The following is a 27,236-nucleotide window of genomic DNA, read 5'->3' as shown; positions in this document are numbered from 1 at the left end:
TGTACATATTTGTTTCTTGTTTCTTTTCTTGTTTCATATTTTGGGGACAAGTAGCAAGGCTTCACATGCCGTCCCTGATGTCGACTGATTTCTACAACACGCGCAACACTTCCAAACTTCCAAGGGTGGTAAAAGGATAGCCCCTCGACCCGAAGAAACATGGAGACCTTCAAAGTAATTGCATTCAACACGGAAGGATTAACACGCACCAAATGTGACACTTCCCAATCACTGACCTGTATAGTCCAATGGTCTGCGTTCGGTCCATTAATCCCAATGGTTGGTCCGGTAATTTGAAGGTAATGTTTGGACTACTGTTATGTCTTTATGGTCTTTGAATTGCTACGCGACTCTATCTTGTAAAATTGACAGGCATATCTACTTTTATTTTTTTTGATCAACTTATTTTCTTATGGTTCAGTCCACTTCTCAACACAATAATCCGTTCATGTTGAGCAGAAAAAGTTTTTTTCTACGAAAGTGGACAAAAAACTTTAACTTTCCGAATTTTCTAAAGTGTTGACAGGTTTTGAATTTGATTCAATGAAAATTCGCTCGCTTTCTGTAACTCAAATGAAATATCAAATACTACTAAGTACAAAAAAGAATATATTTGATTATTTTACGTTAAATGCTATGTCACAAGAAAAACAATAAACAAATAAGCATTCAAGCGACTGATTTTACCACATATTACTGATTATCTATACAAATAATCTGCTTTGATATTGCCAGCAATCTCCGCTTCCCATTTGTCACCATTTTCCAAAAGCTTTTCCTTGTTATACAACAATTCTTCGTGGGTCTCGGTAGAGAATTCAAAATTAGGTCCCTAAAATATTCCATAGTACATATACTATCTATTTTTTATAAAAAACTAACAATGCTTAACTGAAAAGAATGAGAAGGCTATGCCCACGGTTGTTTGAAACAGGAATGAAACAGGCATACACTAGCATCGGAAAGTTTCACATTACAAACCTCAACAATAGCATCGACTGGACAGGCTTCTTGACAAAATCCACAATATATACATTTTGTCATATCAATATCATATCTCGTTGTTCGTCGACTACCGTCAGCTCGTGGTTCTGCTTCAATAGTTATCGCCTAAAATAGAAAATGCATTGAGGATTATTGCCTCTCTTAGTTTGAAGTCATGGCCTAACGCTTCCTTGCATACTGTTGTATTGGATTGGATCAAGTATGACTTTGGTTTGTACGATGTTTGTTCACTCACAGATTAAATATTACTTGGTGAATCATGGCTTGGTAGAACTAATACTTGAACTTGATTAAATTTTGATCAAATATCTCAAGCCAACTCTACCTTGTATTGTGTAAAAACAGCACGATTCTTGGCCCATTTGAACAAGCATTAATACTTTCATAACTAACCTGTGCAGGACATATTGCTTCGCAAAGCTTGCATGCAATACATCTCTCTTCTCCAGAAGGATAACGTCGAAGAGCATGCTCACCCCGAAACCTGGGGCTGAGAGGTCCTTTTTCAAATGGGTAGTTGATGGTAGCTGGCTCACGGAACATCATACTCAGTGTCATTGCCAATCCTTAAACATTAAAAATCATTACAACATTAGTATTGCTAGATACTGGCAAATTTCTTTGCATTATATTCTGTGCCAGAGCTATGGTACTGTAATTCCTTTTGTATTAGGGTTTTCAAGGATAAAATTAACTATTCATTTCAACAGTATAGGTTAATAAAGCGTGGAAGAAGGTAATCTTGCACATCAAAAATGTTCATGTTGAAAACCATGGTTTAAACTTCAATTGAAATACTCTACCTATAAGTAATATTGTTTTACTATATGGAAATACCATTGTAGATATGCTTTCTCAGCAATAAAATGATCTCTGAACAACTCTGGATGATTTGGAGAATCACCACTTGCTTTAGGTTTTGCATTCAATCTTATTCAAGATAAACACAATACCTCGGAATAATTCTGTAAAAAACAACGTGGAGGCATTCCTTTCAAATGTAGCCTCACTGCTCATATCTATGTCATAAGCTTCATGAGTCACCTGTTCTAAAATAGCAAAATTATTATTTATCAGAATGAAAATGCTTGGACAAAAATATCTTGAAATTGAAACTTACTGTAAGCTGTACGCTTAATGGTAATTTTGGGTAGTTGCGTTCTTGAATGATGCAAACTGGCTGATATGCCAGGCAGCCCTAATGGATAAATGATGATTGACATGGTTTTCCTGTGATTGATTTAGCAAGGAAGTGTGATAAACATTTTAAATTTAGGAAAACGTCATTGACAGATGAATCATGAATGACAATGATTCAATGATAGTAATTGAGAGTCGCAGTCCGATAGAGTAGACAGACGGAGATATTTTGTGGAGTGTTTCAGGTTTGACACTTGCTGAATACTAAGATAATGAACTAAGTGTTTTTACAAGACATTGCAATTCTCACCTTCAATCATGCATGCAAACAGACCTGCTAATATAGAAATTCTTACCGGTAATCTTTGATTTTCTCACCAAGGCAGACATCTTTTCTTTTTGCCTCAATCTCTCTGATGCCCGATCATTTCTGGGTTTTAGGTAAACAAGTATTTTACATTCAGCAAAAGGCAGTTATTGACCCAGGCCAATTTGATTGATTAGAATGAAAAACCAACTAGTATATGATCAATCAAGGGCTATTCTATGCTCTTTCAAAACTGAAGATATTTTGATTGGTATGCAAGAACCATGGGAACAAATATCTTTCGATAGTATTTGCACAGCTCATGTACCTGGCTCGTATTAGTCGTTATGTCCACATTTCTTGTTGTACATAATTTTACAGAGTAAACTACATCTTGGACGAAACAAAATGGTGAAGGAACAAACTAGAAGTAATTCTTTGATGTGATCAAATTAATATTGGGTTCACGACTCGGTCGAGCCATGGAATAACAAAATCTAAAATTGATAACAATTGGACGGATGGAAAATGACAGGAACACAAACTTCATCGTACGTGAGAAATAAAGATCAAATGATGTAAATTGGAGAAGTGACGTAACCAAAATGGCTAGTGGTGCTACCAGGAACGAAAGTATTTCTGAAAACGACAATCCACCAACGACATCGAAGGAAAATACCTACAATGATTCAAACAATTCTTTTTATGAATGCAATATATGCCTTGACACAGCAAAAGAAGCGGTCGTTAGCATGTGTGGCCATCTATTTTGGTGAGCAAAAGTTCGATGTTGGTACATCAAAATATCCGAACTATTTAATCTAGTCTCGCGGATGTTGTAACATTTGCAGATTTGTACAAGTCCGCATTTATTTTTGATAATTTCATTGAAACTTTGCTGAATGCATTCAAATGTTTCAAATGTCTTTCATTTAAAGTGTCCAGCTGTTTGGTATAAGAATTATAACGATGTTACGATGTAAGATTTATAGTTTGTAAAATCGCGTGATCATAAATTACGCGTGACAATCCTACAATGTTTAAAGCCCGCGAAATTTGTTGGTTGTTTTTACGTCTTACAGTGATTTTCTTTTCATATTTTTTCTAGTTGGCCTTGTCTTTCTAGGGTGAGTATATTGTAATGTGCATTTGAACTTTAAAATATCGGGTAACATGATTTTGTTCCATTTACTGCTGTAAATAACCATAAAAGAGCTGTATTCTATGTCAGTGCTATTGTCTGAATAAGCCACTAGAACCAAACAAGTCTTTTATCACTATATTTGACTCAAAATTTTGAGCACAGTGCCTCATAGGTATCTCTTTGGTCCATTGCTAATATGTTTTTCATTTCACCTGAAATATGAGTTAAATGGGTTTCAATAAATCAACATTATATAAGAGGTGCTATAGTACGAATACTCAAGATATTGTACAAGATTTGCATAGCTATGAATGCCATTTCTGAGAGAGGTCTGGAGCAATCTTACCTTCAAAGTTTATGAAAAATGCACCTGAGACAACAAATTAAACAGCTCATTAAAAAGCCAGCAAGATTTTTTTATTTAACCCTATACTTTGCTCTAGTGGTTAGAAACTCGACCAAATCGACCCTCTTGTCCTGTGTGCAAGGCTGGCATTAGTCGAGACAAAGTAATTCCATTGTACGGTCGAGGAGGAGACAATCAATCCGATCCAAGAGACAAAACTCCACCAAGACCCCAAGGACAACGATCAGAGCCAGAAAACAGAGGGGTTGTTAATATTTATATAATTATAGTTTTCTGTTTGCTTTTCTCTCTTTAGAACAACGCCATTGTTGACTTCATCATTTAAGTGTTACTTCAGTACTTTATTGTGTGTGGACTCTCTTAAGGAACGTTGAAACTCACAAGTTACTGAATATAGTCAGTCAACAGTATTGTCAAGATAACTAACATTATCTGGATAGTTCCGTTATATAAATCAGTTCCATAAAGTTGGTTTTACATAACTTAAGCGATATACTTTGCACAGACACGTACACGTTGAAGTTTTATACGAATTGCGAACTTCAAAGTAAGATGACGATGTCAAGATGGCGATCATTTGATGATCAATTAAATCTTATTCTTTATGTCTAATATTTTAAATATTATACGTACGAAGTTGCCATTTTTGACGTTCACGAAAATAGAATGGTTGACATTTAATTTCAAGTTCGTCAATTTACGTATATGAATACATTCTGAAGTTTTAAACTTTCAGGTGTTTCCTGGTTTCGATTTGGGTCCAGGTTTCCACATGTCGGTCGGCATTGGAGCGTTTCCTTTTTCGTTCTTTACAGCAGTAAGTACAGCATTTTGCATCGATTTTCTTTTTTCTTTATTTATAAGATTTTGAAATCCTCTGCTTTGATCACAATAATTTTTTTTTCCTTTAGAATATCAATGGTTTTGGACCGAGTAAGTAAACACTAATTGTAAACAAGGTTCACATATGTAACGTCATGTCGCTCGAATTCGAGACTCTCACCACCCACCCCCCCGGGCATCTTGTCAAGTTCAAGTTTTTGTATATTTAGACCCAGCAGTTGGGACGCCTGAAGCCGCTCAAGAACAATTTATGTCCAAACTCTTTTTCTGGGTAGCACTCGTGTTCATATTTTGGCTTTTTGTTGCCTGAACAAAATATATTAAATTGACCTCATTCTTTCGATCAAAGTAGAAATCAATTGCTAATTAAAAATAGAGATATTTACGGCACGTACAGTAATTTTAAAATTACAAAAAGTGTAATTTTTCGCTTTACACTTTTTATGCGAAATTTACGTAGCAGGACCAATTTTGCAGACTGATTATGGCAAATAATTTGAATAACTGTAAAATGACATCAAAATTACAAATAAATTAATTTTTCAAAGTACTAAGACTACGTAAAAACTAATTTTCAAACAGTTTTTGACCGCATTCATAAACGATGTACAAAAGTGTTTTAGTTTAATCTCTTTCTCTCTCTAACTATACTTTTTCTTCTCAGTCTAACCACACTGCTTCTCCTTCCATTAAAAGTATGATTAAAAGGAAGGTCGCTCATCACATGTCTTCTCATTTCGTTTTTCCGCCAACCAAAGGTAAGCTGGTAAGACAACGAGAAAAAGCGACAACACCAAAAGACCGACATTGACCTGCATGTGAATAAAATCGAAACTTATGTAGCTTAGTTAATCTCTTGGCCTTAGTGCAAAGAATATAAAAAAGATTTTCAGATACAATACCCAAAATGGATCTTTGTCAAGTATGTCTTCCGTAATGACGAATAGTCCATGCTGAATTGAACCAGTAACGGTGGCCGATATCAGATGAGTTGCACCAAAAAGTTTGCCGAAATGTGACAGTGGAAATCTGATGAAAAGGCATCGAATGTCATTGAAACTGACTTTCAAAAAACTGTGAATATTTCCCTTTGGTTAATATGACCATACTAATCTCCTTCAATCTGGTCAATAAGTGTAATCATGTTCCAGCTCATGTTGGAAATCATCTCGTTCACCTTCGTAATACATTGCAAGCAAGGCTGAAATCCTCTCATTAATAAAAAGCATAAAATAAACATACTTGTGTACCAGGAAAGCAGCAAACGAAGCGTAAATGAAGGCTCGCAACACCACACAAACGACAAATGACGCAAACTAAACAAACATAAGATCATTTCCGATGAAATTCACGACATGCTTATCTAAGCGTAGTAAATGTGATATTTCAGAACAAGGATACGTCGAGCAGTTTCAAATACGCCTTTCAACACCGAAGTACGTTATGTAATAAAAATAAGAAATTTGCAAGTACATTTGGAACACGACGTTCCTTTACCTGTATGGGAAGACTGGGCACTAGAACAAGAACATTGAAGATACAGGCAATGACCAAAATCAGCGTAAAAGCAGCAACATAGCCAAGATCTGTCACCATATTCCTCTTGCTTTTGGGCTTCCAATCCATGACAAAACCAACAAAGGGAGCAAACAACAAGCCAGCAAACTGAATGATCCCAAACCAGTTTGTGTAATGACTCACTGACATTAAAACAACGACTCAATGAATTTTAAATTCTTCAATATACCAAATTAGGTGTGACACATAGCATTGCTTGGATATGTTATTAAATAATGCCACAATTTCCAAGAGAGCACAACTTACCTGTGTCTTCATTGTTGTCCGACATAAATTCCAAATATGAATTCAAACTGCCAACATAGAACCAAAGACGTAAATTGACGATCATAAGGAATAAAGTAATCAACCAATAATCAGTTCTCCTCATTAAATTGATCAAACGAGCTTTTGATGTGCTTCCTTCAATGATAATTTTAACAAAATTCACTCCTGAATTCTAACTTGTTCAAATCTAACAATCTCCTCCCCCCCCCCCAAAAAAGTCGAATTTTTTAACTTAAGGAACCAAAATGATTTTGTTTTTACAATCAAAAAAGGTTTGTGCGCATTTCACTGCGTTTTAAAGTAAGAATTGAACTGGAGAATTATGATCGATTTTCAAAATGGACAAAAGTAGGAAACAATAGGAAATACAAGTGCAAATTAGATTTTAACCTTGCCATAGGATTAAACCGAGAAAACAAAGGATTATTTCTCACAGCGTTACCGTGAAACCGTGTATCCCTTTATGGGACATCATGAGTAAATATTAAACGCTAAGCAAAACCAGGAGAGATTTGCTCAAGACATAAAAAAGTCAATTTACCTTCAGTCGATTTTCCTTCGTTACTTTCAGAGGATAACAGCGAAAGTTTATGAGCATCACGGGTTTCGATGCAATCAGTTCTAGACTGTTCGATAGAGGAATCACTCTTCATTATCATTTCATTGTTGGCCCCATTAAAGTCATTCTCTGAAACCTACGAATGTGACGTTAACTCCTCATCATGACTCTAGTATAGGAGATTGCTTACATTGATGTCTTAAGCACCATCCTTAGTATGATAGAAATATAAGGAGGTCAAGCATATTGATTTTTCATGCACCATCTTTACATTGACATAGATATAAGATGGTGAAGTACATTGATTTTTTATGTACCATCTTTACTTTGACATAACTCACATAAGTATTTAAGGAAATCAAGTATACCGATTCCTTCTATACAATCCTCAACATGTTAGACATATTAAACATGCTTTGACGCCAAAAACCTACCTCAAGAGCTGTCGAAAATTCCCGACACTCTTTCGTCACGAGAGAAAAATCCTCGTTGCCATCAACAGCTTTGCGAGTTAAGGTGACGACGTTCGGAGGAAGGAGGAACGTAAATATGAAAATGGTAATAGTTGCAAACGTGAAGTAGAATATGAACACAGATCGTAAAGAAATACCACTGTCATAGACCAACTAAATATGAGAACATAGTAAAGATACAGGAACATATATTAAGGATGTGAAAATGATATCAATAGATATGGAAGAACACTATGGAAATAACAATACAGATTGTACCATCTACCAAAACATAACCTTGAAAAACAGCAACACAATGGCAGATGAATCAACACTTCCATTGTAAAGACTTATCACAGATGACGTCCATCCATCGAACAAATTAGCGATCTGCGAAAATAATCAGATGCAACATTAAGCTTTATGATTAATAGAGATTGGATGTTCCCCGTGAGCAGCCAAAAATATACGGGCCTTTTAAGGAAAAGACTGGCTTTATGAGTTATGACTAAGTTTTCATAAGCCAAATTTGCAAATTAACGGCAAATAACAATAACGACCTTCGAATATTTGAATAACTAGACAAGTTAAGAATAATAGAAATGATAGAGACTAACAATTACAAAAATTGTAGTTTTGACAAAATGTTCATTAGTGAAAATTCGATTGTACTACGACCTAAACGTTACCTGAAATACGGATAACAGGAGAGCTATCCCTGAAGCTGACAACGTCACTACCCCAGGAAAAAGTAAGTAGGATCTCTCTGTAATTACATCCATGAAAATTACGTAGGAAAATTAGTTGTTAAACCAAAGCAATCATTTATCAATATGTTAGTTTTTCGAGCGAAATCGTTTTAAAGTTGTATGTGTGATACTATTTAATAAAAGGACAAACATTCTTGGAATTCAAATACCTTTACTAACAGCAACAAAGAACAACGAAGAAAGGAAGATCAAAGCGCTATAAACAAATTGGAAAAAATATAAACAAATAAAAAAATCGATAAAAAACTTTTACATTAATTTTATAATCTAAAAAGCTTTCCTGACTATTATAATACCATATTGAAAAGAGAAAGCCAACTTATTGACCTTGAAGGCCCTCTCAACAAAACACAAAAATTTTAATTCCCAATACTTTCATATATTTCTTGGGGTATACACTCCCCCCGGTATGTTCAAGGGTGACCTAGCACTTGGTGCAAACGGTCAAACAATGAAATTCATAACATACACGTGCACGTACACGCATCACGCGTGTGTACCAATCACAAGAGGTGGCGGCAGTGATGTTGGGGCCGCAGTGATGTTGGGGCCGCAGTGATGGGGTGGCGTTTGGTTTACAATATTAGGCATTTTTCTGATACTCAACAAATCTTTGTTTTCAACGCTTAACGCAAATACTTCATTTGGCGGCTAATGTACAGTTCTTTTAAGCAAAGCTTTTTCCTTTCATAAAACCACCTCGGTTTTATTTTACCACAAAACTTTATTATGAAATAGAACTTTTAATTTACAATACAGCTCAGCCATGGATAATATAAACAAGAGAAACTTGCAAACTCATTGATCGATAAATATTGACTTTTATTTATTATCAAAATTCAGGGTCTTCAGTGTTAGTCGTTTGTTCCATGAAACTTGAAAATATTCGCTGGAAAGCGCAAAGTGCCATCACAGCCATAGTGAGATAGGCCATAGGTAATAGTAAGATTCTCTACATTATATATTTTAATTAAATTAAAAAATATGTGCATATTATAAACCAACCAACCATGCCATAAGTCGTGTCTTCCTAAGTCCAAAACGATCGAGGAATGCTCCGAGAAAGAGGCCACTCCCCGAGAAAGAGATGATGCCAGACAAAAATACTAAATTTAGTCGTTCGTCTTGTTGCGTGCACGACAGATTATCCTGAAGTGATGTCGAGTTTTGTTTTCTTTCCTTTACTCTTTCGCATAAGTCATAGAAAAAGCCTTCTTGTTTCAAGACAACAACTAAAGATGCCCATCCGTAAACTATCCCCGAAAACAGTAAAATTTCCATTGCACTCCATACAAGAATTAAAAAGCGAAATTTTTGCACGTAGACTATATTAGCCATTTCTAGCATTCACGCTATCGAAGTACTTTCTTGTATTATATTATTCTTGTAATGTTGTACTTACGCTTGACTTCACAATTTGCATTATATTTGCATTAGGAAATAACAAAGACGAGAATATTTGGTGAAGTCATAAGTAATAAGCCTCTTGCAAACGGCAAATTTTAAGTCGAGTAATTGATCCGTCACAGTAAGTCACATGGGTCATACCAACGTCAAGGCTCCGACAAAACACAAATTGGTAATTTTAAAACAAATGAAACTTATATCGGCGGTCTTTGACAATTCCAGATTGATTATTGGCATTATTGTATTTCATAATCTCAATAGAAAATTACATGATGCCCGGACACGAGATCCACGATTAACATGACAATATCTGCCACGGGAATTTTCGATGAACTGTTTTTACCTACTTTAGGTTTGTTGTTTATTTCAAGTTTAGCCGTTGTGTCGCTTGCACATTTTAAATCGAATTCGTTGAGATCGACGCTACAGACAGTTGAAGTGACTACTTTCTATATGTTAGCAGCAATTTCCTTTTTGTTGCAAGTAAAGTCATCATGGTTTGTCGATTTCTTAAGTCAATTTCAGTTGGTTGAACAACCTATTCTATGGCAAAGAACTTTGGGTGATTTCTTGCTGGTAGGTGCAAGGACGTATTTTGTTGTCTTTCATGTGCATTTTGCCTTGATGTCTTAAAGACCTGTGTTGCTCATATTATTAAATATGTATGAGAAGTGAAGACATGTCTGTCTGAAACATAAGACAAGATAAAACAAATGCAGACATGAGACATGTGTGACTATGACATAAACAAATGAAGTCATTTATGGTTAATTTAAAGTGAGCAATTGTGAAGAAAGACATGACATAAGCATCTAAGATAATTTTGGTTCTGAAAGCAACTAAGATCTAAAAGAGTTGTATTTATAAATAAGTGAAAAGGATTTTCGTTGGCAGTGTTAAAATTTTGGTTTCATATTAAATTTTTGGATTAGAACAAAATAATTAATGAATATATTTATGGCAAAAATATATAAATTCTGTTTTGTGCATGATAAAATGCTTTTTGGCTTATTTTCTGCAAGTGATGTACATGTTAATAGTATGAGTTTTTTATATTTAATAGGCACACAAGCTGACACTCGACACTACTGAAAATTTTTGGATAACATCACAACTCTTGTTTTTCACCATTGCTCTTGTAATGTACATATTTTTATATCATACAAGCATACAATTGCAATCTCTTCACGTTCATGGTTACATTACCCTCGCTGTCACCAGCTCTTCAGCAGCTGCAATGGCCCTATTTATTGCTCAGATTACCAATGCTAAGGATAGATCGCAGTCGCTAGTCAACTTGGGTTTCCATCAAACTTTAGCACAACTCATATCAACAGTTACTTGTTGTAGCATAGTTGTGTTTTTGTCTGATGCAACACTATTTCAAGTTAAAGTAGCCTTCATTTTTCTTGCTGTGGTCATTTACTTGACACCCTTTCAGTGGTATACTACTTCCAAGGAAATTAAAGACTGGCCAAAATCTTGGTTTATTTTGTTTTTAGTTTTTGTGGGTACTTTCATGATGTTTCATCATTTTTATTTGACATTTTCTTTGTTGATGGAATGGATGAACCTAAAGACAATATCTTTGGTTGCATTTGGTTATCCTCACCAGTTCTCAGTCACAGTTGATTTAATTTGCTGTATTGCTACCTTGGCTGTGTTTATGTTGTTTGAATTTTGCATCGAAAATCTAAAGTTTTCATTTACCATGACATTACTGGCTCTTTTCATGTTTCCATTAATAATTTTAATGGCATTTTTGGTTTCACCAGGAGCCTTGTTTATATACTTCCTTGCTTATAAAGAAAACACATCACCATCTGACATCAAACTGTAAAATGTTGGCAGCAGTTCTGAAAAAAGATCCTAATCATAGATCATAATTCAGGAGACTCCACAAAAGTATGCTCTTTTGAGCAACTGAATGGCAAGTGAATATTATCACTTGCCTAAGAAGCATACTGTTAAAAGGTCACTTACTGGTGACATGCTCTATTAGTAAACTTTATAAGCTTATAGCGTTCCACTGCTAGTTCTAGTTTTTTTAGTAAATTTCAGAACATTAGCAGTTTCTTTGATTTTTCTAGCATTAGCATGTAAAGGACTTTTTCTTTTTCATATGACGAATGAAATAGTGAAACACGTTTTAAGTGGTTTCAGTCACGAGTGACTTTTAAAGTATTGTGAGGCCTGTTTTAATATCGATTGATTAATAATGCATATACTTGAGCAAAAACAGTGATTTATATTTACTTGAGCGAAATACTTTTCGAGTATTGTTGAGTATGTTTTACCGGTTTTACAATGTAAGGGGGTGTTTACATGAATCCGGAATGACTTTCAATCCCGATCGAAACGTGATGTCAATCCGCGTTTACATGAAACTAATTGTTGTTTTTCTTCGCACTCATTTTAACCCATTTAGCCTCTTTATTTGCTTACGAGCTTCAATTTGCCGGAAGACAATACCCATGCCACATGCGCGTGCTTCGTCATTAATCACAATATCATTCCAGAATGAAATTCAATTCGCGTTTACATGAGATAACAAGTAAATTTCGATCCGGAATGAAATTTCGATCCGGAATGAAACTAGGAATGAACTCGATCCGGATCGAGTTGTGACTCATTCCGGATTCATGTAAACATGCAATAGGATTTCTTTTAAAGTGGAATGAGTTCATTCCGGATCGAAACTCATTCCGGATTCATGTAAACACCCCCTAAGAGCTTTAAATGTTGACCTATGTGACCATTGAACCTTCAAAGTTCGAAACAACCTGCAAAGTTATCGCTGCCTTCACGTCATATTTGTTTGTATCGTTGACAACAATGTGGATATGCAAAGGATGATATATTACAAATATTTCCGCTCAAATGAAACAGTACTTGTACTTCTTTTTTTCCATAGGATCAATCGTTTTTGTGTCAGTGATATTTGCAATTATTACTTCTCACGTAAGCTTAATGAAAAATGTTAACGTCAAGAAAAGCTATATCCCAAAGAGCATCGTTGCAGGTAGTCTGAGAAAACCGAATTCGTCAATCCTAGTGTTGTATTGGTCTAAAGTTTTCGATGACCATGTACAAATTACTTCCCCGGAGAAACGACACAATTTTCCATTTTTCTCGGCTGTCAAAGATTGTCCTGTGAATGTGAACTTACGACAAATAAAAGTCGTATCGGTCATGTGTCTGCCTTAGTTATACATGGCGGAAATACTGAAGAAATGCCAAATTCACCAGAATACGACTCAATACCCTGGATATTTCATACGAACGAAAATCCTGTGTTTAACAAGGCAACTCCTAATGAAAAAATTATGGCTAAGTTTACATATACGGCTACCTATCGCTTGGATTCGGATTTTCCATGTCCTCAATTCACCCAGCCTAGCTTGTCGAAGCCTTTTCCTTTCGAGAAGAAAACAGGTTTTGTTATAGCCATCTACAGTCATTGCGAAAACGTTCGCACTTTATACATGCATCGGTTAATGAAGCATATTCGTGTGGACTCGTATGGGAAATGTCTAAGAAATAAGCCAAGATTACCAGAAGGATTTGATAAAATACAACCGCTTATCGGAAAATATAAATTTACATTGGTTTTTCCAAATTCCGACTGCGATTATTACACAACTGAAAAAATGTTCAATGCGCTATCGTCCGGGTCTGTTCCTGTATGGATGGGTACCGACAAAATAGACGAGATTTTAAAATGGGGTAATCTAAAGAATGCTGTTATAATGGTACGGGACTTTAAATCTCCACGTAAATTGGGTGATTACCTCACCTGGCTCGGCAACAACAAGAGAGCTTATAACAAATTTTTGAGTTGGAAATATGAAGGGTTCGCATTTCCAAAGAACTACCTTAACTCCCCTATTGGACTGTGGTGGGAAGGCTGGCCCCTCTATTGTCAGGTTTGCATGAGATTGTCAAACGACAAGGGATTGAAGAGGCAGTTACCTGCGGACAGGTGTGACGGCAAACAAAGACGGACTCTTGAAAAATGGATTAGAGAGTAATACCTTCTTTATCATAAGGTATTATGGAGGAAACTTGTGACTTAGTGAGGATTCAAAACACAAGCATGTCATACTATGTAGGCAATGCAATTATCATTAGTTACTACAATCATTCTTGCAGTTGCCTTCGCCTTAATGAAGGAGGTTCACATGATGAATAATACAAACCACTCGCTCTTGCAAGGGAGGTTATGTGCAAGGAAGGATATGTTGGAATTAGTTTCATTTGATACTTGCTAGGGTATCATATCATGATTCCAACATTTGCAAACAACAATGAGATGGTACCTTTTTTGTGTTTCTTAGGTGAACTAAAGAGATTTATAACTTTTGACGTTAAAAACATTAAAACAAGTACATTTTTATCGCAAAAAAACACGTATGTTTTAATGTAAACATTTTAAACCACCATCATGTTGGGTAGCGTTCATCTAATGAGTTGTATTCAGGAACTTTAAAACCAAACAACTCGTGATCTCGTTTATATATAGCCAACAATAGCTCGAAATAAGAACGCGGTAACTCTTTTAGAAAGGCAGCTGTGCTGCTCTTTGACTTGACCAGTGGTTTGCCCTTCATTCGTATCATGTAATACTTCGTTTCGTTCGCTTGTACCTGTTTCATCACGTGACTTACGTCACGGTCTATAGTTTCTATAGAGCCAATGAAATCATAATTAACTTCGCACGGCCTGCACAGGCGTTCGTATGTCATCCAATGTTCATTAACTCGCCAAGGTTCAGAATCAATCAGAAAGCGTGAGTACTCCAAGAAAGTGACGTCATCACCTGTTTCCACTTCCCTATTGTAGTTAAAACGGTATTTCTCAACAATTTGTTTGCCCAATGTTCTGTGCAAGTAAGTATTTGCCTTATTTTGCCATTTGTTGCGATAGGCCGACACAAGTCGCTCAAACGGATCGCGTACTATTAAAAATTTGAAGTAATTCTTCAGCATATACTCTCTCTGCTGCATGCTATACTTTTGTCATCTAAGCGTGTAGTTTTACGCATACTATCTCCGTCTACTTTCTCAATACGTGAAAAGAGACCCTGCATCACCAAAAATATTCTTTTGATATTCGAGCAGCCAACTTTGGGGATATAACAGTACAAAATTTTGTGTTCATCATTCACGATGATATGGCGAAGAACGCTTCGCCTTTGCATGTCCATTTTTATTTGACTTTTAGGATCAACAGGTTGTAAAAGATCAACGATTTCTCCCTTATTTCTTTTACACACTTTCTCAACAGCTTGCCGCCTAATTTCGCTTGCTTCGTAAACCTTAAATATATATCATTGGATAATTCACTAGATGACATATACATAAACTCAACCTATTTGTAAAATAACCAGTTTATTTGCTATTCTCTCCCCCACCAGCGCCGACCCCATGCTAAAGACCCAATTGATATACCTCTTCATCAAATACAGTTGGCAATGGTTCCTTTCTTAAAGGTGACCCGTTTTCTTCGTCATTATTTGTAAAGGCAGGCTGCTCGAGTGGAGTGATTTGGTTTGGTTGATAAAGCTCGTCTTGTTCATCATCTAAAAGAATAATGTTCACCGCAAATGTTGTTTTGAAAACCTGAATAGTTAGGTTTTTAAAAGATTTTTTATTTTCATATCTAGTGAACGTGAACATTGTTGCCTTGAAGTCGTTTCAATATGGCAAATGCAACCTATTTCTAAAATGTATTTAATTCATCAAAACCATTTTTTACACTTCATGCATGAAGTGTAAAAGAAGATAAAACTGAGAACTAGAAGCCACGAAAGAAAAAAGAAAATCGTTCAAGTTAGATTCAAAAACGTCGCCAGCTCAAAAGTTTTGCTGCTATTCAATTCACTTCCTTAGAAATCATTGTGTTTATCCTTAATTACGTTAGCACATTCTTCGACCCTGCAAATTCCACGTTAACGCGTGGCAAAATACAAGTGACTTTGAATGTCTTCATGAACTCAACTCCCTACAAGCCTTTGTCATGAAATTTTTTCTACTCCAGATGAAATTGCAATATTAGAAATGAAATACTCCGGCGATTTAAAACGTTTATTTGGCTTCAGAAAAACGTTAGTGATCACTAATTGTATAATTGTATCATAACATTGACTTGCATGTTTTGTAAACAAAACTAACGAGAAGTACATATAAATTTATGTAATATGTAGAAAATAGGCTATTGAAGACTTACAATTAAAAATGACACTTTTTTCATCTGTAGAAGACAATGTGTTTGTCGCATCATAATCAAAATACAAACCAACAAGGATAATACAAACCACGGCAATAAGTACAATCTTCGTATTCTTTTTCATCCTCCGAATCAGGAGATTTTCAAGCTTCATCAAATGGAGATGTCATGTCGATTAGTAATAATTTTCCCAAAATTATTCGATGTCAGTAAATAAAGGTTTTGATGAGTCCACGTCAAAGGCAACTGTACACGGAGATGTCGTACAAAATCATTAGTGCATAACGAAAACGATCTACATATTGAATATTATTTTCTATTTATACAATTGTATCTTTTGATTTCCCGTAATTTGATTGGCTGTAGCATCAGGCGGGAATTTTAACGATATCCTGATCGTGGACCAAAGTGCTATTTTTGCAATAGTTTACAATCTAAAATTCAGAATTTTTAAAATTGATTTAAAAAGCCATGTGAGTTGTTCGAGAAGAAAGCACAATGTATTCGGATGGTAGCAAGTTATCATAGCAAGAGTGTATTTTACTATCCAAACGAAGTGAAATTTTTAGGAAAAATCCTGTTTCGTCAATAATCTACATCGACCATTTTACAACGTGAATTGCTTCATTATAAAAACATAAAAAACTTATTTGTTTAGGTTGGTCCTGACTTAAGAATTATTATCATTCGACATCAGAAGCGTCTCTCGGCCTCGGGTCGATTCTGACACGAACTTTATGACCTCGTAATATTTTCAATACGAACCTCCCAGTCAACAACACACATATATATATTTATACTTACAATTGGATGCTTCCAAAATGTGATATTTTAATGTGATGAATCGTGTTTTGAATTATTTTCCAATTGTCCAAAACTCCAAATCGTAGAGCTGTATGCTGTTTCGTTCGTGAAACATGTGTGCTGGTCTAGTAATAAGATTTTAATTTTGATTTGGGTTTACTTTTTACGATGAGATCAACGTTTCAATAAGTTGTAAGCCTTTACATGAATACTTACCATTATGATCTCGATTTCGCTCGTAAAAAAATAACAGTCACTTATGTACTGAAGCTCTTCAACATCTGATAGAGCAATCTTTTAGTTGGAAGACCAAACTCTAGAAACATATCAATAAGCTACGGGATAACTTTAAGCATTTTGATGTCATCTGCAATGATGAAATTTCTAAAACACACTAGAAGAAAAACAAATTCACAGTGATTAGAATATCAATTCAATGAATGGCTGAAACATGAAAGATTAATTCAGAGCCGTCCCAAGACGCTACTTGGGAAGGGAGGGGGGGAGTGGTGCTTATTCACAAATTCAGCTGTGCCCTACTGATTTCTTTTGAACGTAAATTGTTTAATTCTTTTAGTGAATTGCTCAAAAGAAATCAGTCGGCCACAACTGAATATATGAAATCCCTTCCCCCCTCCAAGCCTCGTAACCAGGCGCTTTGAATGTCACATTGCGTACTTGCGCGGGACGACACGCGCGAGCAAAAAATGGGAAAATCGCAGGGAAGCACACGTAGTCGGCTTGTTACAGCCACGCAAATGCGCGATGCCCACGCACGCCACGTGAAGCGTCTGGGTACGAGGCTGCCCCCCTCCTCAGAGACAAGATTTCAAGTTCAACAGAAAACTGACGGTCAGGTTTGTTGACAGCATTCCAGATCAATTGTAAAATTACAGTCAGATTAATTCTCACCAACGGAAAGTGGAGCTATAAAATTGGATAGGTTTTATGTGCAAACTTCCCATTCAAATATCTTAAAAGTGAAAAATACACTGTTTTTGATATTATTTACAGCGATAGATGAGAAAGAGAGTGGCCAAAACAACATTTAGAGAAATAAAATATCTCAAAAAATTTGAAGCATTGTTGTTGTTATAAAATAATTCTAACCATATAATACTCATTTCCAATGTTTGAGCTTTCAGTGAAATATAATGTGCGAATGTGTACAAACGGTATGTTCGTTTAACAAACAACAAAAATTTGAAGTATTGTTGTTGTTATAAAATAATTCTAACCATATAATACTCATTTCCAATGTTTGAGCTTTCAGTGAAATATAATGTGCGAATGTGTACAAACAGTATGTTCGTTTCACAAATAACAAAAATTTGATCTTTTTTCGTCTTCCAAATGTAACATTTTACCCAGGCTATTGAGACCAAGATACTGAACCACTCTTGTCCAATAAATACGATTGTTCATCACAGTTCGGTATTTCTCTCAAAATTAACGATGAAAATCTTCAATAAAAACTTCAAAAGCATACCTTACTTGTGTGCAAATGAAAACCAGAGGTGGAGAAAAATAAATTACCATACAACAAACATCTAAATTTTGATACGTCACGTCATTTGAAGATCACCTACTATACACTAAACCCATGTCATATTCTATGGAAGTCCTGAAATGCTCATCATCCATTCCGTTAATAATTTCGGTTTTCGGACGGTTTTCGAACAATGCCCCTCTATTCTGAATGTCGTCACGTTTCCGCTGTACCCAATGGCCGTAGATTCTAAACGCGCAACTGTCGATGTGTTTCCTGAAAGCCTTAACTTTATACGGTGAATTTTTTGCCATTTGAATGGTGATAAGTTGTTTTTCTAATATCGACTGACGTAGGGCAAGACAAGCTCGCACAGCAATTAAGGCTCCCTAGAAATATGTGTCAACGTTTATTATAAAGCAACAACAATCTGAAAGACGCTTTTTATTGCAAAAAGTATGCGATGTATAATTAAACACAGCAAATATGCATTATCAATCCTCACATGACTGCCGTCTCTGATGAGGCCATCTAAACTCAAACAGTAATTTTAATTGACAAGTAAAAAAATTCAAGACGAAAATTTGGAATATATCGAAACCTCAAATTTGATTGACAAATAGAGCATTTGAAGTTCGTAAACAAGTAAAAACTGTCAGAAATTCTGAAGGCAGTTTTCCATAATAGTGAGGTTTTTAAGATCCTAAATTTTACACATCTAATAAGAAACCACGCACTTAAAAAAGAATTTTTGACAGTAGCCATGTGGGCAGTAAAAATTGTTGACTCACTCGTAATTTTATTCGACCAACAAAAGCAATAGGCCTCGATATCTACAGAAAATAATATAGAAAGATAACAGCTAAACTAATAAGTAATAACAAAAAATACTATCATGAGACATCGTTATGCTTGACACCAGTTTCATTATTTGTTGACTTTGCGGTTTCAAACCTTCGCTAAAATGACGAATTGTACTTACTTGAACACCTTCCAACCAAGGATGCTTCAGACAATCTTCGGCCGAATATCTGCCTTCTGGTTCTGACACGAGAAGTTTTGAAATCTGAAAGTATTTAACCGTTTAACAATTAGTCCACTCTGAAACACACACTACAAAACCCGAACATAACTATTACTAAATCCTTTTTCTCCTTTTCAATAAAATTTCATATATTGTTCATAAATCAATGAAGTAATACCTATAGAACGGTATATAAAATCCGCGCTTACAAACAATCAACTAGTCATTTTGTATTTTTCTATGACATTAGTGAATGTCATTTACCAATGTTTGTATGACAAGTATCTAAAATATGATCTTCGGTAAAATTACCAGATCTTTGGCTGAGTCGGATATATCAGACCATTCTGCACCAGTGAATTGATAACGACCTTCCATAATGGAACGAATCAAAACAGCTTGTCGACGATGCCAAAATGGCGGACATCCAGATAACCTTAAAAATTACATCCCCTTTATAAGACCCCAACCCTAACCCCAATTCAGTGTCCAGGCCATCGAGATGAAATAGTAAGTTAAAGATTCACACTTACAATGTATACATTATCACACCACAAGCCCACCTAAAACAAAAAAGAAATATTTAGTTCATGAGAAAGTACGTTAGATGGATGATCCTAAGAAAGAAACAAACATTGCAAACGTAAATGTTTGTAAATTGCAAACATTGAAACTTTTCCTTTAATTAAAAATTCCTTTAATACTCACAAATCCACTTTGAAGCCATATCCTGGATGATCGTCGTACATACTAGCACGAAGAACTTCCGGAGAGAGATAGCCAAGCGTACCACAAAGATCTAATGTGTGAGATAAGAAAAATTAATATATATTTTGCAACTTTAATCGTTATAGGATTTGAAATGATTTGAGTTCTCATATGCTCCAGTCTAGTGTCTTTATTAGGAGTGATTAGATGTCAACTCTTTAGTCTTTATATGCTCCAGTCAATTGTCTTTATCTGGAGTAAACTGATGTTGAAACCAAATTCCTTATACTCCACTGTACGTAGAACAATTCTCCCATCACGTGTGGGATATTTACACTGTAATTATGTAGTAATTCCTGGAGCTATGTATAGATGAAGTATAGGTTATCTATTGTACAGAAGGGTGACTTTATTTGAAAACATACGCTGCTACATTTTTTCACAATTTTTCTCTGAGATACAAAGTAAAATGTGCTGCGTGCGTGAACCACAAAAATTGACGTTTCCAAAGGACTTTTTGACCACTGCACCCTTGGTGAACATTGACATGCCCAAGTAATGAAAAATACATGAAATAGTACTAATTTACACTTACATTAACATTATACAACACATCATACAGATTAGCTTTAAAATGTTCTCATGCAGGCTCAATTTCAAAGAATTGCCTCAGTGTAGTGTCTTCATCATGAGTGATCACAATAACGCTGTAATCCACAATACAAAAAGAAAACAACAGGACACATACCAGTCAAAGTCTCTCCATCATTTAACACCTTAGCAAATCCAAAGTCAGACAATTTTATCCTCATCTTATCATTCAAAAGAATATTTTCAGGCTGGAAATAAAAGAAATAGTGATCAAAAAGCGAGTTTGAGATTTTGGATAATCTTTATAAAACAGTATATTATCACAGATTACCATTCGTGAGTAATAATCTCACCTTCAAATCCCTGTGAACTATGTTCTTGGAATGCATGTACTTCACAGCAGTGAGTATTTCATACATCACATTACTGAAATTACAATAATCGGAAACTCAGGAATGATAAGAAAAATGGTCATAAAAAATGTAACAAGTTTCACACGCAACAAAGTTGATAAGTTTCTATGGAAACACACTCATCATTCAATCAAGGTCTTTGTACATCAACCATTAAAGTATTTTTTTGCATGCACTTATATTGTCAACAGTACTCCCATATGAATTAATTCTAAAATACAGTAACTGCCCCTTCTGCACGACTAATATTCAATCCTAAAAGACCTAGTCTGTTTGTGGAATATGATTGATAAGACCGTCAACCATCAATTGATAAATTGTAATGGTAAAATGATATGCGTATCAATGAAATTTGGTAGGCAGCATTGGATCAGCTTGTTTAAACACACCATAGCATTACTACTACTTTGATGAATGGTAATAAATAATCAATGAAATGAATAATCAAAAACTTAAAATATTTTTGGTAACGATAAAGCAAAAATTAAAACTGTTTGGTGCATTAAATTACACCTAAAATCACAGAACGTGGTTTTTCAAAGTCACATGTAAAAGAGTAGCCTTGAGTGCAAAAAAGGGAAGGAATATTGTCCTCCTTTTGAAGCATTCATATGTTTCATTACTTTATGTATAATATATACACAGAATCTTCCACACAGACCTTTTTCCACTCTAAGAGGGTGTGGTAAATTGTAGTGGTCTGCAATAATGTATTACTCTGACAATGCATTACTAATGCATTATTCTGACAATTCCCACCATATTAGAATACATAGCAGTAACAAAAAAATTTTAAATACTGAGATTTTTATGCAGAGAGGAAAAAAATCATCTTAGTAAGGATAGCAACTGGCCTGTCTTCAAAGGTGTATATTACTAAATACAAAGAACAAACCGAGTTCGTTTTTCAGAGAATGTGACAGCTTTGGTTAGTTCATCAAACAATTCGCCACCAACAGCACTAAAGATGAAAGTAAAAAAGCTTTTCTCAAGCCTTGCCTTGACAGAACAAATATTGATGAATGAAAATCACCAATCAGTAATTTTTATACAACCATACACAAGATTAAACATTATGCAACAAAAGTTGTGCACAAGGAAATGCTATAAGCATTTTAAACAACAAATAAAATACAAACAAATAATGGGATAGCAAGTATATCACACTTACAGTTCAAAAATCAGAAAGAAAAATGTAGGCGACTCAAAGAAATCCACCAAAGATACTAGACAAAATCAAAAAACTTGAATTAAGTTAATTCTATCATTTAATTGGTGAAATATAAATCAGTTTCAAAAAACAAACATATTTTTTCAAAAAGGTTTCTTCTTAAAAAGGCCATAAACTATGGTGGGGGAAATAAACAAAAATTCAAAAGGAGAAAGCAAATGTTGATTTTTGATCCACTACATTAAAATGTAACTTAGCATCAAATCTTCCCACATCGAAATATTTCAACTTTCAATTGAAGTCATGGCTTTCAATATATCACTTACTGATGTTTTTATGTCCACACAAAAGTTTTAAAAGTTCAGCTTCATTTTTTGTCACCTCACTGATGTTTGCTCCCCATGATTACCAAGTTTATCCACAATTTTCACCGCATATTCTTGACCTGATGCCTTGTGAACACATTTACGTACTACACTTGACACCCCCCTGGAAAAACCTTTTTCAACACAGTTGAAGAAACCTTCGGCCTGACATTGCCACCACTTATTGAAGACTAAAAACATTTATTCCTTACATACATAAGCATATGAGCTAGGAATGGCAGCAGGGTAGGCAGCAGCAACTTCCTCCCCTCAAAAATTTGAAAACTTTATAAAATTCAGGCAAAATAGTCAAGGAAATCAACAAAAAAATTTTATAAAGACGTGCAACTTTATAGAAGTAAATAAAGCCTGTATATATATGAACTACAAATTTTTTTGTGAAGTACGCCTACGTTATATAAACGATTTTTTAAAACAAAATGTTTTGGTAGAAACTTCAAGGCAGGAAGGCTTGCATTTATCATCTCCCCCTTTAAATTATGAAGTGTGTTTATCAGGGTTTTATCTAAGTCAAATAGGAATTTTAATTTTACGCATGCTGATCAAAACTTGAGGAAAAACTAAAGAAAACGTCAAACATGTCCACAGTTTTAATAAACAATGTAACTTGACCACAACGGCGTCTTAATTCATCAAAAATACACGAAAACAACCGAAGAACAACATGAATAAACTTACGCTCCAAGCTTTTCCTTTGGTTTGTATTTTGTGTGAAAGATTTCGGTGGCCTCGTTTTCCTCAAAGATTGCCCCGTCTACATCCTCCATCTGATGATGTATGACAGTTCACAGACAACTTTCTGTTATAAGACAGCAAAATTTAAACATAGCCCAAAACTTAGACATTTTACAAAAATCTTCAAGTCGTATGGTAGACTAAACTGCGGCTTGTTAAGCAAAAAAGTTATTCTAGGTATAACATCAAATGTTTGTTAATGCTTGAAGTCTTGAAGTTGAACAACTTGAAGGAAGACTGAAGACCTCGTGTGGCGATCTCGTACCACTCCCCCCGGAAACATGTATATTACTTATTCAGTTTTCAATTTCAAAAAACGACGAAAATAACAGTAAAGATAATAAAAGAAAAATTAAAGACCTAACAATTACACACCATCGAAAGCGTTATTTCGACATATTTTCAAACAGAGCATATGTACTTGCATCAATCTCTTGGCTGTCTCAATCCACAAGATAAGGAAGTGTTAGTCGTGAAAAGTGGGCACGTTGTTATAAATGTATTAGTCGAGGTGGATAAATGGTTTCATACTGATACTGCAAAGTAGTTATAGAGACGTATGTTTTTTACGTGGAATGCTGCTTTTGCAGTCACTCATAATACTTAAAATTTAGATAATTTAGACTACATTTCCAACGCTACACCAAAACATCAATATTTCATCTACTTCGCTCTCTATCATGGACATACAATGCCGTGTATGGTCCTGAGGAGTATCCGCCCCGATTATCAAAACCGTTCCGCCCACACTCGCAGGGATCACGAAGTTCAACAATACCCCACTTCTTGGAAAGCAGTGAATGCACAGTCTGATCATGTCGGTTTCCAAGAAAACCAGGAAAATTTGGTTTACCCATTACATTATCTTTGTCGTTGACGATTCGAAAGTCCATCGTGTAGGCAAGATATTCCATGAAGTACTGTATAGTTTCACAGTTTTTCATTGCTACAATAAAATTGGCTAAACGCTGATGTTGGTGCTCACCATACACAATTGGATCATCCATTCCCATTAGCACAAAAGCGTCTCGCTTCGAAAAAAAACGCTCGTAATACGTCATAGAGAATGCAAGCACATTGGGCTTTACATCTTGACATAACTTGAGCAATGGTCCCACATCACGTGATAAATACATACCGGAGTCATGATATACGAATAAGTCGCCATCATTTAATTTGTACAACAGAGCATGGAGGATTAAATATGGTTTCCATAACCAGTAACCAGCACCCTTTCGCATTCGTAGTTGTGCATGATGTGATACCTGAAAAGGTATGGACAAAGATAAAACATCGTGAGCTTCTGCGTAATCCATTCGTCCTGCCTTGATCGCTTGCTCAACTGCCCTGGCTTTCGAAGCATTGCAACAATTATGGCCGTATGTCAGCATGATTTTACGTCGTTTGATATTTACCGCTGACACGTTGTAACGTCGTAATAATTCACGAGTTCTATTCGACTGTGAGTTCTTCTTGTTCCATGGATGATTCCAGCGTAAATGAGTTTCTTTGAGTTTTTTCAGATCGACTCGCTCACGAAATTTCCAACGTGTGTTATTAGTCTCGTACGGCAACTTTACTTTCAATCCTTGCAATAAATCACGAGCAATTGTGTACAATTCTGGACATCGCGCCTCATCTTGTGACGTGTCCACTTCGATAGGCTCGTGAAAATTGTCTGCTCTTTTACGATAGAGAAGTTTTCGGAGGACTTTCTGACGACTTTGCTGATGGGCAACAACATTCTTTAATTTCTGTAAATCAAATGTGATCGGTTCTTTATCTGTTGATGCATCATTTTGTGTATTGAAACTTGTAATTACGTTTGAGCACGGATTTCTTAAAAACACCGCTAAAATCGTTAACGAAAACCATATTATTAGACTAGACGCTAAAATCTGCTTCATATGTCGAGTTCTAGCAAAATGCAAGCGATAGATATTCAACAAAAAGCGCATCGTTATATCGACAAAGTCATAATCATCCTTTCTCGTTTACAAATGCGACGAAATGGTGCAAAGACAAAGACCAAAACATAAATTAATCGCTTGGCTAAATAATTACTCAATGAAAAATTGTGTATTGTGGATAGAAAGATTAGTTACGTATAAATACATAGCAAAGATAAGAGGAATGAAAAGAATTTGAATAACGGTAAACGTGTTCAGCAAAATGTCACGTATTAAAAAGAAGTTGAAGCACGTTTCAAATACAGTAATCAACACATTACAAACATTAGCAATTAGGGTGACTTGTTTTGTTAATTTTGTTCTCCTATCATCATGTGTTTAGAATTGTTATTTTTCATCTTAAGAAAAAATTATAACTGTTTGTTTGTGCTGAAGAGCTGCCATGTGTCCTGAAATTCCACACTTGCACAATAAGAATCAAATTGAAATAATAAATTTGTTTATTATTCATTTTCACCTGCTATCAGTGGGAGAACAATCTACAGATTTTATTCTAATTTCTGTTTAACACATCATTTAAAATGTTCGATATTCTGACATTCTTGAACAGGACGAGGCTTTCTGTATTCTTAATTTGTACACGATGGAATTGTTGTAGCTCTCATAGAAAGACTCTTCATGAGGTTCGTCTGGATTAAAGTTTATAATATTATCCAGTGTCACTAATAACTATCAAAAAACAACTTTTCACGACCATCAACGCATAAAAACATCAATGTCTATTTACTTCTATTTCTGTCCTGGACATACAATGCCTTGAATGGTCCTGACGCGTATCCAACCCCGCCAATCAAAACCGTTGCGCCCGCAAGTGCAGGGATCACGTACTTCAACAATACCCCACTTCTTGGAAAGCAGTGAATGCACAGTCTGATCATGTCGGGTTCCAAGAAAACCAGGAAAATTTGGTTTACCCATTACATTATCTTCATCGCTTGCAATTCGAAAATCCATCGTGTAGGCAAGATATTCCATGAAGTACTGTATAGTTTCACAGTTTTTCATTGCTACAATAAGATTGCCTAAACGCTGGCCTTGTCCTTCTTTATAGACAATTGGATCGTCCATTCCCATAAGCACAAAAGCGTCACGTTTAGAATATAGACGTTCATGATACGTCATAGAGAATGCAAGCACATTGGGCTTTACATCTTGACAAACTTTGAGCAATGGTCCCATGTCACCTGTTAAATACACACCGGAGTCATGATATACGAATAAGTCGCCATCATTTAATTTGTACAACAGAGCATGGAGGATTATATAAGGTTTCCATAACCTGCACCTTTCCGCAATCGTAGAAGTGCATGATGTGATACCTGAAAAGGTATGGACAAAGATGAAAGATCGTGAGCTTCTGCGTAATCCATTCGTCCTGTCTTGATCGCTTGCTCAACTGCCCTGGCTTTCGAAGCATTGCAACAATTATGGCCGTATGTCAGCATGATTTTACGTCGTTTGATATTTACCGCTGACACGTTGTAACGTCGTAATAGTTCACGAGTTCTATTCGACTGTGAGTTCTCCTTGTTCCATGGATGATTCCAGCGCAAATGAGTTTCTTTGAGTTTATTCAGATCGACTCGCTCACGAAATTTCCAACGTGTATTATTAGTCTCGTACGGCAACTTTACTTTCAATCCTTGCAATAAATCACGAGCAATTGTGTACAATTCAGGACATCGCGCCTCATCTTGTGACGTGTCCACTTCGATAGGCTCGTGAAAATTGTCTGCTCTTTTACAATAGAGAAGTTTTCGGAGGACTTTCTGACGACTTTGCTCATCGGCAACAACTTTAATTTCTGTAAATAAAATGTGATCTGTTCTTTGTCTGTTGATGTATCATCCTGTTTATTTAAATCAGTATTTAATGTTG

The 27,236-nt window shown here is 35.4% G+C and overlaps 7 protein-coding genes and 1 long non-coding RNA gene across 8 annotated transcripts; 4 read left to right on the top strand and 4 right to left on the bottom strand.

The window, feature by feature from the left end:
* Positions 1-589: 589 nt before the first annotated feature.
* Positions 590-2,560, bottom strand: LOC124435048 (NADH-ubiquinone oxidoreductase subunit 8-like). The gene is made up of 6 exons (XM_046984998.1): positions 2,502-2,560; positions 2,126-2,203; positions 1,959-2,054; positions 1,399-1,571; positions 982-1,110; positions 590-832 (listed from the first exon to the last, which is right to left on the bottom strand). The coding sequence occupies exons 1-6, from the start codon at positions 2,533-2,535 to the stop codon at positions 701-703; spliced, it is 642 nt and encodes a 213-aa protein (XP_046840954.1). The 5' UTR covers positions 2,536-2,560; the 3' UTR covers positions 590-700.
* A 454-nt stretch (positions 2,561-3,014) lies between these two features.
* On the top strand, positions 3,015-5,356 carry LOC124434331 (E3 ubiquitin-protein ligase RNF185-like). Its single transcript, XM_046984215.1, has 6 exons — positions 3,015-3,224; positions 3,561-3,579; positions 4,040-4,207; positions 4,700-4,780; positions 4,875-4,896; positions 5,016-5,356. The coding sequence occupies exons 1-6, from the start codon at positions 3,058-3,060 to the stop codon at positions 5,114-5,116; spliced, it is 558 nt and encodes a 185-aa protein (XP_046840171.1). The 5' UTR covers positions 3,015-3,057; the 3' UTR covers positions 5,117-5,356.
* LOC124434329 (solute carrier family 43 member 3-like) lies at positions 5,289-10,092 on the bottom strand. The gene is made up of 11 exons (XM_046984213.1): positions 9,442-10,092; positions 8,582-8,628; positions 8,352-8,428; positions 7,960-8,052; positions 7,645-7,836; positions 7,193-7,346; positions 6,631-6,786; positions 6,304-6,506; positions 6,049-6,122; positions 5,709-5,835; positions 5,289-5,618 (listed from the first exon to the last, which is right to left on the bottom strand). The coding sequence occupies exons 1-11, from the start codon at positions 9,777-9,779 to the stop codon at positions 5,508-5,510; spliced, it is 1,572 nt and encodes a 523-aa protein (XP_046840169.1). The 5' UTR covers positions 9,780-10,092; the 3' UTR covers positions 5,289-5,507.
* Positions 10,093-10,139: 47 nt separating this feature from the next.
* On the top strand, positions 10,140-12,078 carry LOC124434330. Its single transcript, XM_046984214.1, has 3 exons — positions 10,140-10,191; positions 10,303-10,415; positions 10,903-12,078. Exons 1-3 carry the CDS (start codon positions 10,140-10,142, stop codon positions 11,677-11,679), a joined length of 942 nt encoding a protein of 313 aa, XP_046840170.1. The 3' UTR covers positions 11,680-12,078.
* A 563-nt stretch (positions 12,079-12,641) lies between these two features.
* Positions 12,642-14,335, top strand: LOC124434837 (alpha-(1,3)-fucosyltransferase 11-like). The gene has a single exon (XM_046984762.1). It carries the CDS (start codon positions 13,073-13,075, stop codon positions 13,868-13,870), a length of 798 nt encoding a protein of 265 aa, XP_046840718.1. The 5' UTR covers positions 12,642-13,072; the 3' UTR covers positions 13,871-14,335.
* On the bottom strand, positions 14,230-17,198 carry LOC124434836 (carbohydrate sulfotransferase 14-like). Its single transcript, XM_046984761.1, is given in 7 exon segments — positions 14,230-14,829; positions 14,832-15,156; positions 15,290-15,420; positions 16,068-16,313; positions 16,394-16,501; positions 16,872-16,996; positions 17,088-17,198. Coding segments are annotated over 4 exon segments (1,158 nt in total). The 5' UTR covers positions 16,222-16,313; positions 16,394-16,501; positions 16,872-16,996; positions 17,088-17,198; the 3' UTR covers positions 14,230-14,281.
* On the top strand, positions 15,370-16,169 carry LOC124434842. Its single transcript, XR_006944916.1, has 2 exons — positions 15,370-15,433; positions 15,659-16,169. It is a non-coding gene; the product is annotated as an uncharacterized LOC124434842 (long non-coding RNA).
* Positions 17,199-17,811: 613 nt separating the features above from the next.
* LOC124434835 (phosphorylase b kinase gamma catalytic chain, skeletal muscle/heart isoform-like) lies at positions 17,812-23,602 on the bottom strand. Its single transcript, XM_046984760.1, is given in 13 exon segments — positions 17,812-18,749; positions 19,152-19,193; positions 19,343-19,426; positions 19,697-19,820; positions 19,918-19,947; positions 20,093-20,183; positions 20,841-20,931; positions 21,037-21,109; positions 21,992-22,057; positions 22,268-22,322; positions 22,594-22,674; positions 22,677-22,756; positions 23,332-23,602. Coding segments are annotated over 13 exon segments (1,203 nt in total). The 5' UTR covers positions 23,421-23,602; the 3' UTR covers positions 17,812-18,452.
* Between the last annotated feature and the right edge of the window lie 3,634 nt (positions 23,603-27,236).

Source organism: Xenia sp. Carnegie-2017, unplaced genomic scaffold (assembly GCF_021976095.1).
Source record: "Xenia sp. Carnegie-2017 unplaced genomic scaffold, XeniaSp_v1 HiC_scaffold_14, whole genome shotgun sequence".
NCBI classification, from domain to species: Eukaryota; Metazoa; Cnidaria; class Anthozoa; order Malacalcyonacea; family Xeniidae; genus Xenia; species Xenia sp. Carnegie-2017.
Note: the sequence above shows the minus strand (reverse complement) of the source record. Positions and strands in the feature narration are given on the sequence as shown.

Coding starts and splice junctions, on each gene's coding strand:
- LOC124434330 (XM_046984214.1), top strand. CDS start 10,140: ATGACAATATCTGCCACGGGAATTTTCGATGAACTGTTTTTACCTACT. Junction 10,192..10,302: donor ACTGTTTTTACCTACTTTAG/GTTTGTTGTTTA, acceptor ATATGTTAGCAG/CAATTTCCTTTTTGTTGCAA. Junction 10,416..10,902: donor CTTTGGGTGATTTCTTGCTG/GTAGGTGCAAGG, acceptor TATATTTAATAG/GCACACAAGCTGACACTCGA.
- LOC124434837 (XM_046984762.1), top strand. CDS start 13,073: ATGCCAAATTCACCAGAATACGACTCAATACCCTGGATATTTCATACG.
- LOC124434329 (XM_046984213.1), bottom strand. CDS start 9,779: ATGCTAGAAATGGCTAATATAGTCTACGTGCAAAAATTTCGCTTTTTA. Junction 8,053..8,351: donor TCCTGTTATCCGTATTTCAG/GTAACGTTTAGG, acceptor TTATTTTCGCAG/ATCGCTAATTTGTTCGATGG. Junction 6,787..7,192: donor CGAAGGAAAATCGACTGAAG/GTAAATTGACTT, acceptor TTATCATTGAAG/GAAGCACATCAAAAGCTCGT.
- LOC124435048 (XM_046984998.1), bottom strand. CDS start 2,535: ATGTCTGCCTTGGTGAGAAAATCAAAGATTACCG. Junction 2,055..2,125: donor CATTAAGCGTACAGCTTACA/GTAAGTTTCAAT, acceptor TTGCTATTTTAG/AACAGGTGACTCATGAAGCT. Junction 1,111..1,398: donor AAGCAATATGTCCTGCACAG/GTTAGTTATGAA, acceptor TTTCTATTTTAG/GCGATAACTATTGAAGCAGA.
- LOC124434331 (XM_046984215.1), top strand. CDS start 3,058: ATGGCTAGTGGTGCTACCAGGAACGAAAGTATTTCTGAAAACGACAAT. Junction 4,208..4,699: donor CAGAGCCAGAAAACAGAGGG/GTTGTTAATATT, acceptor TTAAACTTTCAG/GTGTTTCCTGGTTTCGATTT. Junction 4,897..5,015: donor TATCAATGGTTTTGGACCGA/GTAAGTAAACAC, acceptor TTGTATATTTAG/ACCCAGCAGTTGGGACGCCT.